This window comes from Arachis ipaensis, chromosome B04 (assembly GCF_000816755.2).
Source record: "Arachis ipaensis cultivar K30076 chromosome B04, Araip1.1, whole genome shotgun sequence".
Taxonomy (NCBI): domain Eukaryota; kingdom Viridiplantae; phylum Streptophyta; class Magnoliopsida; order Fabales; family Fabaceae; genus Arachis; species Arachis ipaensis.
This window is the reverse complement of record NC_029788.2, coordinates 22,856,768-22,869,949: the sequence shown is the minus strand read 5'-3', so window position 1 is coordinate 22,869,949 and position 13,182 is coordinate 22,856,768. Positions and strand designations below refer to the sequence as shown.

At 37.1% G+C, this 13,182-nt stretch overlaps 4 protein-coding genes across 4 annotated transcripts in view; 3 read left to right on the top strand and 1 right to left on the bottom strand.

Moving 5' to 3' along the window:
* The window catches only part of LOC110270981 (uncharacterized mitochondrial protein AtMg00300-like), an 8,390-nt gene extending 5,682 nt beyond the window's left edge, over window positions 1–2,708 (top strand). The window contains exon 2 of the mRNA XM_021120977.1: window positions 2,187–2,708. Coding sequence (XP_020976636.1) covers window positions 2,187–2,553 — 367 coding nt within the window. The 3' untranslated portion in view covers window positions 2,554–2,708. The remainder of the gene's footprint in view (window positions 1–2,186) is intronic.
* LOC107636334 (uncharacterized mitochondrial protein AtMg00810-like) lies at window positions 4,753–5,316 on the top strand. Its single transcript, XM_016339852.1, has one exon. It carries the CDS (start codon window positions 4,753–4,755, stop codon window positions 5,314–5,316), a length of 564 nt encoding a protein of 187 aa, XP_016195338.1.
* On the bottom strand, window positions 7,967–8,884 carry LOC107636335. Its single transcript, XM_016339853.1, has one exon. The coding sequence runs from the start codon at window positions 8,882–8,884 to the stop codon at window positions 7,967–7,969; it is 918 nt and encodes a 305-aa protein (XP_016195339.1).
* On the top strand, window positions 11,434–13,147 carry LOC107637723 (UPF0481 protein At3g47200-like). Its single transcript, XM_016341080.2, has one exon. The coding sequence runs from the start codon at window positions 11,560–11,562 to the stop codon at window positions 13,021–13,023; it is 1,464 nt and encodes a 487-aa protein (XP_016196566.1). The 5' UTR covers window positions 11,434–11,559; the 3' UTR covers window positions 13,024–13,147.

The following is a 13,182-nucleotide window of genomic DNA, read 5'->3' as shown; positions in this document are numbered from 1 at the left end:
TAACTGCGATTAATTAGAATTAATATGAGATCGTTATATTTTATGAATATATTAATGAACTAGTTATCTTTTTATTGTTGAGATCATTAATATTAATTAGAATTATTTAGTATATCGATATATTTATTATAGAATATTACGCTTTTGTTATTTAGATTCTTCTAGTACCTATATATACCTTTGCTTATTGTATCTTATGATGACATCAAATAATATACAATGTTTTTTTCAAATTATTCTCTTATTTCTAATATGGCATTAAGAGCATAGGTTTTTTTTTCCCCATGAAAATTATTTCATAACTCCTTTTATTCTCTCTTTTCGTAGTGTTTTATTCTTATTTTTCAACCACTTTCCTAATACTGTACATTGTTTCTGTCTATACCATCGTTTTTATCTCATCCTTATGAGTCCAAAGAACCTAACCCCATCGCCGGAAATCTTCTGACGTGCCGTCACGCGCCGTCGCACGCCGTCGCAACTCCTTGTCCGCTTCCATTTTTTTCTTCCTTTTAGATGCCTCCAGCATCGTTGGATCAGCTTTCCGATCAACAATTCAGAAGCTCTATGCACGTGTTGACGACCCGCGCCTCCCGCAAATTCGCATTCAACTCACGTATTGCCCCAACCCGGATCGTTTTGTTGACCCGCGCGCCAGCTTCTACTGAGTCAGCATTGCCGTGTCTACCTCCTCTGTTCAAATGTCACCATGTGTTCTCCATCTGCTGATGTAGTTGCTGACGTGGCAGATAGTGGGACCCATCCTAAGATTTTTTGGCTAGCTCTTTTTTGTTTAACCCTCTGTTTCCTCAATTTTTGCTCTGATTCTATAGTTTTCTTCCTCTGTTCATCTTTGTATCTGCTATTATGAAAAAATCAGATGTTATTCAGTCTATTCCTATTATCCTTAATGGCTCCAACTATGCTCTGGGTTGAAGTTATGGGAGAATTTTTTAAAGGGTGCAAATTGTGGCACTATGTGACTGATAATGTTTTTTGTCCTATCAAGACAACTGTGACTGAAAAATCAAAGATGGGACCTCCAAATTCAAGGAGGATGTTGAGAAAGACTTTGCAGAAAAGATTGGGATAATAAAAATCACCAGATTATCACTTGGTTTCACAATACCTCTACTCCAAGAATTCATCTACAGTTTGGACATTTTAAAATTGCTAAATAGGTACGGGATCATTTGGTAAAATGTTACACCATTTATGACCTCTCCCATCAATATCAACTGCTAAAGAAGTTTCAAAGTCTTAAGCAAGAACGTGGACAAGCGGGTTTTGATTTTTTTGCTCATATGAAAATTATTTGGAATCAATTGACCTCTTGTGAGCCTATTCTTATTAAAGATTCAACTGATGCTAAGGCATATGAGGATTATCGCAATCAAACACATCTCATACAGTTTTTATGGCACATACTGATGACTACGAGCCGGTTTGAGCTTCTCTTCTTCATTAAAACTCTTGCCTAGTCTTGAAGATGTCATTCCTCGTCTTAAGTCTGAAGAAATGCGCTAGGATTGACTTTCTCTAAGAGTGAAACTATCTTTGCAGCCACAAACAAAAAGGCTAAATTTTGTTGGAACTGTAACTGTTTTGGGCATCTCTTTTGAGACTGTCCTTCTATTGAATGTCGAAAATATAAACAAAAAGATCACATTGACTCCAATTGTCCAAAACTGTTCTATCATTATTGCAAGCTCTTAGGACACTTGATTACTACCTATCCTACTCGCCCACAACGTTCAAATCAGAATGAGTATCATTCTCGTCCCAACTACTCTAAGAATGTGCTTGCTTCTACCGCTGCTGTTGCTAATAATCCACCAACTCTATTTCTCTCAACTCACCTTCTGTCTCTCTATCTGACATTAAGTCTCTTTTTAAGCAACTTTTCTCCTTTTCTAGTTATATATCACTCCACTGCTCTTTCTACTCCTTCAAGTAATTACAAATGGTATTTTAATTCTGGTTGCTTTAATCAAATATCTCCTTTGCGTTACTTTTTTTCTTTTTTGTCTACCACTACAAATGCACCTTTTGTCAACACTGTTGATGGTTCCCTCTTGCATGCGACACATACAGATTTTATATTGTATTTCAAAATTAAACTTCAATTTTATCTCTGTTGGCCAACTTATTGATCTCAATTTTGATGTCAATTTTTTTATTTTTAGTTATCGTGTGCAGTATCGTCGGACGAGACAAATCATTGGAATTGGATGTAAGGTCGGAAGATTGTTTGAGCTCAAGAAGCTTTATGTTCCTTCTACGTCAAATCTCTGTGTTGTTTCTTCTGCATCTACCCTTCACTTGTGGTATCACCGTCTTGCCCACAGATCCTTAAGAAAATTGCGACCTCTTGTATCTAAGGGTGTTTTAGGTCAATTTAATAATGAGTCTTTTGATTGCACTTCTTGTCAAATTGCAAAACAACCAGCTTTATCTTTTCATGATAATTCATTTCTTGCTTGCTCTTCTTTTGATCTTATCCACTCTGATGTTTGGGGCCCTGCTTCCATCACTTCTATAGGAGAGGCCTGATACTTTGTATTATTTATTAATGATTATTCATGTTTTATCTGTGCTTATTTGATGACTAATCGTCATGAGCTACCTTAAATTCATATTAACTTTGCCACTAGGGGTGGTGAACGGGCCAAAACCCGCCTGACCGGTTCGAGTAACTCGCCAAAAAAGGTGAGTCGGAGTAGAAATTAAATTTGAGAATGCTCTAATAAAAAAAATCTGACTAACACACACCGCCTAATCCATAGGTTTTGGTGGGGCAGGGTGGGCTTGCCCAGTGGGCTTTTAGCTTTAAGATAATAATTAAACTTAGAATGTTATTTTTGTGCTTATATTTAGAATGTTTGTTCGTTTTACTTTAAGTTATAATTTGGACTATATTTGATTGCTTAGAGACTTGGACAATGTTTAATTATATATTTTGGACAATGTTTGTTTTGCTTTGGACAACGTTAGTTTTATTATTTTATTTTAAAAAATTTGGTTGATGATTATGTTTATTAGATAGTTAGAATTATAAAGACTTTAATGTTTGTGAATTTAGAAATTGTAATTTTTTTATGTCTTTAGAAATTATAAGTTTATTGAAATGTTTGTGAACTTATATTTTTTTAATATTTAATAGTCTAATAATTTTTCAAAAAAAAGAAGAGAATTGGCAATCCCGACAATCCATTGTTAAGCGGGGCGAGGTAGAAATTTGGGACCGCCTTAATAGGCAAGGCGGGGTGGGTTAGCCTGCCAAATGGTGGACTTTTGGCGGGGTAGGGGGGAGGGGGCGAGGCGGGAGAGACATTCCCACATGCCACCCCTATTTGCCACTATGATTAAAATTTAGTTTTCCAAGGTCATTAAAGTTTTTCGACGTGATAATGCCATGGAATACCGTGAATCCATACTATTAAATTTTCTTGTTGAACAGTTTACTTTGTCTGATCCCCTAGTACGTCTCAACAAAATAGAAAGACTAAATGCAAACACTGTCATATTCTTGACTATGTTCATACAATGCTTATTTCTTCTTCGTGTCCTGAGCATACTTGGGGTAAAGCTGTTCTTACTGCTGTCCATATTATCAATAGACTTCCTTCTTCTATCCTTGGTAACATTACTCTCTTTGAACGTCTTTATCATACTTATCCAGATTACAGCTCTCTTCGAGTTTTTAGTTGTGTCTGTTTTATTCTTCTTCAGTCTCATAAACATAATAAACTTAAATCTTGGGCTCGCATGTGTTGTTTCCTTGGTTATGACACTGAGCATAGGGATTATTGTTGTTGGGATCCTATCTCTCAATGTATTCGTATATCTCGTCATGTTGTATTCTGAGAGCATCACATGTTCTCTAGTTTCTCCTCATTTGAGTCAATTCCCTCTATACAGTTACCATTTTCACTAACCCCAATGTTGATTTTTTTTCTAGTGATGATAATACAGGTTCTGTGTCAAGTCAACCTCTTGAGCCTCTCACTCTTCTGCCTTCTCAACCTCTCGATGATTTCAAACCAGACGATAATCTTGCTTCTACTTTCATGCATCCTCCCTCCACTCGTTCCTCTAAAGTAAAAAATCTACCTCTTCATCTTTTTTATTATCATTGTTTTCCTACTATTCTTTATCACCATGATCCTAAGTCATTTCAAAAAATCTCCACCAATCTAAATTGGCAATAAGTAATGAAGAAAAAATTCAAGCACTAGAAAAAGTACACACTTGAGACTTGGTTGATCCTCCTCCTGATCAAGAAATTGTAGGTAGTAGATGCGTAAATAAGATCAACTCACTCTGATGGTCCTGTTGACCGTTATAAGGCACGATTGGTTGCTCAAGGATGTACGCAAGAATATGGTATTATTGATTATGAAGAAAATTTTGCTCCTATTGCTCGTCTCAAATCTGTTCGTGCTCTCCTTACCATTACTGCGGTTAAGAAATAGTTTCTCAGTCAGATGGATGTGAAGAATGCATTTCTTAATGGGATTTGAAAAAAAAAAATTCTATATGAAATCATCTTTAGGATATCCTTTTCCATTTAGCAAAATTTGTCTTCTTCGTAAGGCACTTTATGGTCTTAAGCAAGCTTTTCGTAAATAGTTTGAAAAGTTTAGCACCACTATCTGTAATCTTGGTTTCACTTGCAACCCTCATGAGAATGCTCTCTTTATTCATAAAAGTGAATGTGGGATTGTTCTTCAACTATTGTATGTTGATGACATGATCGTTACTGGAAATAATGTTGATGGTATCGCTAATTTGAAAGTATCCCTTCACCACACTTTTGAGATGAAAGATCTTGGCTCTCTCAGTTATTTTCTTGGTCTTGAGGTAATATCCAATGATGAAGGTATCTATCTCTCCCAAGCTAAGTATGCTTCTGATCTTCTCGCTCAAGCTGGTATTACAGATAGTCGTATTGAGTCTGCACCTCTTGAGCATGATGCTCGGTTTTCTCCTATGAATGACACAGTTCTAGATAATCCTACTCTTTATCGACAGTTAGTTAGAGGTCTAGTCTACTTGACTGTCATGCAACCTGACATCGTCTATCTTGTTCATGTTGTTAGCCAATTTTTTTCAGCTCCTCGCACTACTCATTATGCGACAGTTATTCACATCCTTCGCTACATCAAAATTACTTTGTTTCACGGTCTTCATTTTTCTGCCCACTCATCTTTAACCCTTCAAGTGTACTTAGATGTTGATTGGGCTGATGATCCCACTGATCGTCGTTCTACTATTGGTTACTGCTTGTTTTTTAGTGACTCTCTCATTACCTAGTGAGCCAAGAAGCAAATGTTCACTGTTCGATCAAGCATCGAAACTGAATATCATGATCTTGCTGACATCTAAAGTTGTCTTGATTCGTTGACTTCTCGAAGAGTTCGGTGCCACTCAGTCATCTTCCACTGATGTTTATTGTGACAATTGAAGTGCTATTCAGATTGCCCATAATGACGTCTTTCATTAGCGCACCAAACACAGTGAGATTGATTGTCACTTCGTCCGTCAATGTCTCCTTATTAGTGTTGTTCGTCTCGTAGTTATTGGAACTCTGGATCAGACTACTGATATCTTCACGAAGGTCCATCATTCTACTCGTTTTTGGACTCTAGTATCCAAACTTAAGATGGTATTCTTAGCTTCCACTTGAGTTTGAGGAAGGATGTTAGAGTATAATTAGGATCAATTAGCATCAATTAGATCATTATCATCAATTAGAATTATTTAATATATCTTTATATTTATTAAAGGGAAATTTATGCAAATAAAATGAATGAGCAAAACGTTTACGTAAATACAACATTGGCAATTTCCAGATGCAAATGCAACAAACGCAACTGTATATAATCCGCTACACCCTCCGTGGATTACGTTGAGGGCTGCATTAATCATAGACCGCTACACCTTGTAGCGGTTTATGCTCATATGGTGCTAGACTCATAATCCGCTACACCCTCTAGTGGATTATGAACAGTGTGGAAGTTTGGGAAGATGCATATATATATATATCACTCTTACAGTAACAACGCGTGATACAAAATGTACGAAGTTATACAAATACAGTCTCCATAAACAATAAGCCATAAAAATATAATAGGCACGAGGCATTAACAGTAACACAGATTAAATTTCTACATTAGGCATAAGTCATAAGACATACAAATAGGTCAGAACCAAGACTAACACGAACACACCAAAGGAACTAACACTAACACCCGAAAGCGTAAATTGCTACAGGAGAATATAAAATTCAAAAAACTAGAAGCACACAGACTAGAAGTCCTACGAACTACCGACAACGGGGGAGCCTCTCTGGGGGCAAGACCTACGCATGTGCCCAGGATGTCTGCAGAGCCCGCATCGCTTCGGTCGGTTAGGGTTGGCCTCATCCATGTTGTTCCGGATTCTAGTAGACTCGGTCACCCATCACGACAACGCCTCAAGTTGGGGTCCGGAATAATGGTCGGACCGTCATAAGGTGGCTAAAGTCCCTCCGGTATTAGTGGCACGAAACCCATCTGGTACACCCTGAACACCTTTTGCATGGTGTAGACCTTGTCGACATAGATAGACCAGTCAAGCCATGACTGGGCACAACATGCAATCGCATGAAAACACGGGTAATGGAGAGCTTGAAAGTATCCACAGTCGCATGTACGATGCTGAAAGGAAACTCGGTACGTCCCAAGTGAAAAGCTCCCGGTGGGCGTCGTCTTGGCAACGGTGTACTCAGACTAATGTCTATCGAACAAGGTGACAGTGAAGCATCTGGAGTCTTTCAAGTTGCGGTCCATTGCCTTCATAAAAGACTGGCAGAACTTGGCACCGCTGGCCAATTGAGCCTCTGCCGTCTGACCACGAATCACAAACAACTCCGCTAGCTCACCATATGTGGACTTTACTAGGGCGGTAACCGGAAGATTCTGTGTACCCTTCAGAACAGAATTAACACACTCAGATATATTGGTCGTCATGTGACCGAACCGTCTGCCACCATCCTGGTGCTGAGTCCACTTATCGTATTCTATTATGTTCGCCCAATCACACATTGTCAAATTCTCAGTCTGCATTATATCAAACCAATAGTGAAACTCTGCCTCAGTCTTTGCATAAGCAGCGTTCACAAGCAAATGCTTTGCATCCGTGCCCTTAAAACTGAGTGCGAAGTTAGCTGCAACATGCCGAATACAAAATGCTCGGTACGCATGCGGGGGTAACCACCCACTGTTCGGGTTCTCTAGTGCAGCCTTGCTGCCATTGTGCCTATCTGAGATGACCATTATCCCCTGTTGCGGAGTCACATGTTGCTGCAGGTTGGTCAGGAAGAAAGACCAAGACTCGGCATTTTCCCCCTCCACGAGACTGAAAGCAATAGGCAAGATGTTGGAGTTCCCATCTTGGGCGATGGCTAGGAGCAAAGTCCTTCCATACTTGCCATACAGATGAGTACTGTCTATGCTGACCAATGGCTTGCAGTGTCGGAAAGCTTCAACACAAGGAGAAAACGGCTAGAAGAGACGATGAAAGTACACGGTTGAGTCATCCACGTCATCACCGACGCGGACCGGAGATGTCTTCAACAACGTAACCATCCCCTCCATGGTGGACTGCACACCAAGGATTCAACGAGGTAGCTCGGCGTAGGACTCTTCCCAGTCCCCGTATATCTGTGCTACCGCCTTCTGTTTTGCCAACCACGTCTTCCTGTAAGTTGGCTTGAACTCGTACATTCCTTCGGTAGTTTCTTGCAACACCTTTATCGACACCGCCGCATTGGCTCGAACCAGAGGAAAGATCTTCGCACAGATCACGTGATAATCTAGTTGTCGGTGGTCGCTGGATATCGATGTAGCCAAGCATGTGTGTGGCGGTCCGTTGTATTGCCAAACCTCCCAGGTTCCCTTCCGTGCTCAAAGGCTGATGCGAATCATCCATGTGCAACCCTTCCCAAACTTCTTGCATCTCCATGGTACTTAAGATGATCTGACTCCATCACTCTATACTCAACACCGCGCCGAATACTGTAATCATTCACAGTAAGCACAGCTTCCTCCTTACTGTGGAAAGATTGGCCAACTTGAAATTCAGCTACAGAATTTCCCTCGTGCAAGCCTTGACCCCCAAAGGTTGGTGTTGACTCCGTCGGTTGGCTGATGGCTCCAAGATCCAAGGTAGAATAATGTACAGGTTGCTCATGTGTGCCGGCACTTGACGGTGGTTGACATGTTGCTGGGTTTGTCGAAATTTCATCATCGCTGTCCCCTCCAATGTCAGCAGGCTCTTCGTCGGAATCATCCTCTAGCATAGCATTTTCCACCCGATCTGGTTCCCCCTCACGTCCTACATCTGGAGATGGATGAGTTGAGGTGAATGCCCCAACTGGACCGGCTGGCCGATACTCCAACAAACACTCAGGTGCAACGACGGGCATCGAGGTGGAGGCACTCCCCATCATGGTGGACTGGGGGTTTAGAGCGGATGCACCAGAACTATCGATCCCATGTTCCAGCTTCGCAAACAACTCATGTATCCTCACTTCCGGGAAACTCCGACGACAATGAAACAACACCTGCATATCTTCATCTGTTCGTAACACGAACGTTTCATATTGCACGCCGGTTGACACAACTGCAATAGGGATCTTGTAGAACAGCTTCTTCACCCACTTTGTGCCACCCGCGGCCAACTTCTGCAGTATACTGCTCTTCAGATCCAACAGTGTATTAGACGACCTAACAAAAACACTCAGCAGTTCTCTGTCTGTAAACTTCACACCGTGCCTCTTACTCTTTTTTATTTTTCCAGAATGATGCACTAAAACCAAAAAGCTCTCTTCACTCTCCATTCCTCAAGTTATGAATGAATAAAAATGACACTCTACACAACTTGTTAGGTATATATAGGCATCTTCCCAAGCTTCCACACTGTTCATAATCCGCTAGAGGGTGTAGCGAATTATGAGTCTAGCACCATATGAGCATAAACCGCCACAGGGTGTAGCGGTTTATGATTAATGCAGCTCTCAACGTAATCCGCGGTACCCTGTAGCGGATTACGTGCAATTGAGTTCCGTTACAGGGTGTAGCGAATTATATACAGTTACGTTTGTTGCATTTGCGTCTAAAAATTGCCAATATTGTATTTGCATAAATGTTTTGCTCATTCATTTTATTTGCGTAAATTGTCCTTTATTAAAGGATATTATATTTTTATTCTTTTGATTCAACTAATACTTATATATACCTTTGTATATTGTATTTTGTAATGATATCAAATAATATAATATACAATCTTTTTTTTAAATTATTCTCTTGTTTTTAATATATATATTATTTTTATATTTAAAAATTATGATTTTCACAATAAGCAGTAGATTCTGACCATGATTATTAACATTATACATATATAAAATAATGAGACGTGCAGAGAAGTCAAATGTTGTTTCTCTTATTATAAAAAATTAACGATAAAAAAAGAACTAGAATCAAAAGGCTTGTAAAATTAACAAAACTCTTGGTCAAAAGTCAAAAGTCAATACTGCTACCTCCTCCTTGGCCTTCATCCTTGATTTTATTTATTGAGAAATATGCTTTATTTGAAGTAGGGTGATGAAAGCATGCTTACGTATATGGGCAAATACACGAGTCTTAAGTTAACTACTCACATAAAATCATTTTTATTTAAAAATAATAAATAAGAATTAAAAATTAAATAATAATTTAATCAAATATATTATCCTTCTATATAATATAGACTCAGTCTTCAGTTTGATAAAAGGTCTAATTATGTGTAACGGGTATAATTTAATGATAAAAGTAGTGTGATTCGTTTCAGAGACTTCTTAAAAATTAAGAAAATTGTTCTCCTTTGATTCATATCTCAATTAAAAATTTTATTTTTTATTTAAAAAATTTTAAATTCTTTATTTTTCTCAATAAAAAATTTAAGGAATAGTTTTTCGAGACCCCACTATAAATCCTATCCATATACGTTCTGATCACCAACTTATATTAGATCCAGTTCTATTTTATTAGAATTGTTAGAATAAATAAATCAAACTCAAGTAAATAAATTTGACTTGATTTTTTTTGTTTTCGAAGTAATTCTCATCAACAAGCACTATTATGGTGTAAACTGCGACCTTCTAATTCTTTAAGAGGTTTATCCAAAAAATTCGCGATAAAATTAGGAAGATGTTTTAAATACCACACATGAGTTATTGGGCATGCGAGTTTTATATAGCCCATTTGATATCTATATATTCAAAAATCAACAAATTCTATCTAATATATTGTTCGCAAAATTTTAGTTGTCTTTTTTTTTTTCTCCGATCACTGGATAATTTTCACAAGCACAAATTTTATTGTTTATAGGTCCAAAAATTCTTTTGCAAAATAATCCATCTTTTTCAAGTTTATTAATTTTGTAATTAAAAATATAGGATTTTGTTATTTTCCCAACTATCTCTTCATTAGGTAAGATTTTTTTTTACTTAAACAATTATTTGTTAAAGAATTAAATAAACGATAAATAAGTCCTTGACTTTTTATCTCGAAGATAAATAAATTTTTAACTAATTAAAAATATAAAAACTTCTCTCACTTTTTAAAATACGAGATATTTAAGTTTCTCTAAAAAATCGATTTGTCTTTATATATTTTGGACAAAAAATTTTAAATATTTCGTATTTTAAAAAATTAGAAATATTTTTATATTTTTAATTAGTCAAAGATTTGTATTTCTTTAAATTAAAAAATTAGAGATTTTTTTTTTCTAAATGATCTAATAATTCTCATTATCGTTTGCCCCACAAAATTATTTGTTAATATTATTATAACTCCTAATAAAGACATAAACCTGTATTAATTTATTTTATTTTATTATCGCTCATTTTTCTTTATTTTGTTATGGGGATATAACTAGATATCTTATTATAAATATACGCATTAATATAAATATAAGACTTAATTATCAAGTTATTATTGGAGTATAAGGTTATTTTTGTACCTTCTCAAACCTTAACAATTTTACATCTTCACTTCAGATGTTCAATGGTCAACCTGCAAGGCTAAACACAGTATTGGATGAAGTTTGGACCAGGTTAATAAAGCATGGTTAATAATATCACATTTGCAAAAATTGCTCAGTGAACTTTTATTCAATCCTTCAAAATTAACCACTAATATAAAATATATATTAAAATATAAATATATATTAAAAATAAATTAAATAATATATATTTATATATAAATATATTAATAATTCATTTTAATATACAAATGATATTTTTAATATAATAAAATAATAAAATGGAGAAATCACCAACAACCACCCAGTAAAAAATATAATTAAACTTTCTTTAATTTGTTCCACATAAACACACAATTGACTAGAACATTAAAGAATGGCCAATTGTTGTGTTCAAAAGGGGTTGTTGAGTGGTTTCAATTTGCGCAAGACAAGAGAGGAAATTAAACTTGTTATTAGTTAATTACCTTCTTTCTAAACAAATCAATAGCAATGGGGTTCAATAATCTCATTAGATTTGCCATTCATCACAATTACAAATTCATGAAAAGAAAATTCCACTGTAGTGCAGAGATAAACCCATATTGGAGGGGTCACATTAGAGAAGGGTTAGAAGGAGGGAATCCAAAAGAAAGTGAACATGTTTGCATATATAGGATCCCACGAAACATGCGACAGGTGGAACCAAAAGCCTACATACCCAACAACATAGCAATTGGTCCGTACCACCATGGAAGACCACACTTGAAAGAAATGGAAGACATCAAGATGAGGTTCTTTAGGCGTCTCTTCGATCCCAGTGGTCCAAACGGATCAGCCAAACTCGACGAAGCTTTTAAAGAACTCGAATCGCTTCAGGACAAGGCGCGTGAATGCTACGCGGAGAAGATCAAATTCAGCAGCGATGAGTTTCTAGAAATAATGATGATTGATGGTTCATTCATTATTCAACTCTTGAGAGAATTCTCAGAGAGCGAATTCAACAAAGTCGATGATCTCAGCAGGTGGATGCTACCCACCATTCGCCGCGAGATGATAATGCTGGAGAACCAGATTCCATTGTTTGTATTAACAAAACTGTACGAGATAACAAATAATGGAAATACAAGTCTTGAATCTCTTGCCCTCAAGTTCCTCTACCCTTTGTTGAGATCCGGCTCCAGCAAAAATTTTCCGCAAACTGTGAAAGCAGATTTCGAATTGCAGCACTTGCTGGACATTCTTCGATCCGGTGTAAGGCCTGTGATTGGTGGCAGAGATCAAAGAGGGAGTCAAACCAACATGATTCACACCGCAACCGAGCTGGTCGAGTCCGGTGTGAAGATCAAAACACATGACACACCAAAACTGCTGGATATAAGATTTGGAAATAAATTATTGAAAAAATTGGTAAAAGAACTCACAATTCCTACTCTTCACATAAGCGACCACAGAGGAACCGTGTTTCGCAACATGGTGGCCTTTGAAAAGTGCCACAAGAGATGCTACCCTGACGTGACAACATACATGTTCTTCTTCAACAGACTCATCAACTCACCAAAAGATGTGGCGCTTCTCCACCAGAATGGAGTGCTTAACCACTCTTTGGGGTGCGATGAAGAGGTGGCGGAAGTGATCAACAACATTGCCAAGGAGATAGTACCGGATTCGAGTGAGTCTTATTTGTACAAAGCTGTCAATGAGGCAAATGAGTATGTTGGATCAAGGTATGCGAAGAAGAGGGCTTCAATGGTGCGTAACTATTTTACAAGCTGGGTTGTGGGAGTGACAACTGCAGGTGCAGTCTTTGCACTCGCCTTCACCGTAATACAGACCATCTGTGCAGTTTACCAACACAAGAGAAAAGGCAAATCGTTGTTTACAATCTTCCTAGAAACATTTGGCTTTGTTGATAGCAGTAACTCTGCATATGACAACGACAACAACAACAATAATATCTTAGAAAGTAAAACATGAATGTAATTTTGGATACCACTTTCATAATTCATGTATTAGAATTTAGAAGTTGTATGAATTTTACAATAATGCTATTGGTACATCGAATGTTATTACACCTGTATTAATATATACTATTTTAAAATCTTAAATTGAGTATTATTATCATACTTATCATAC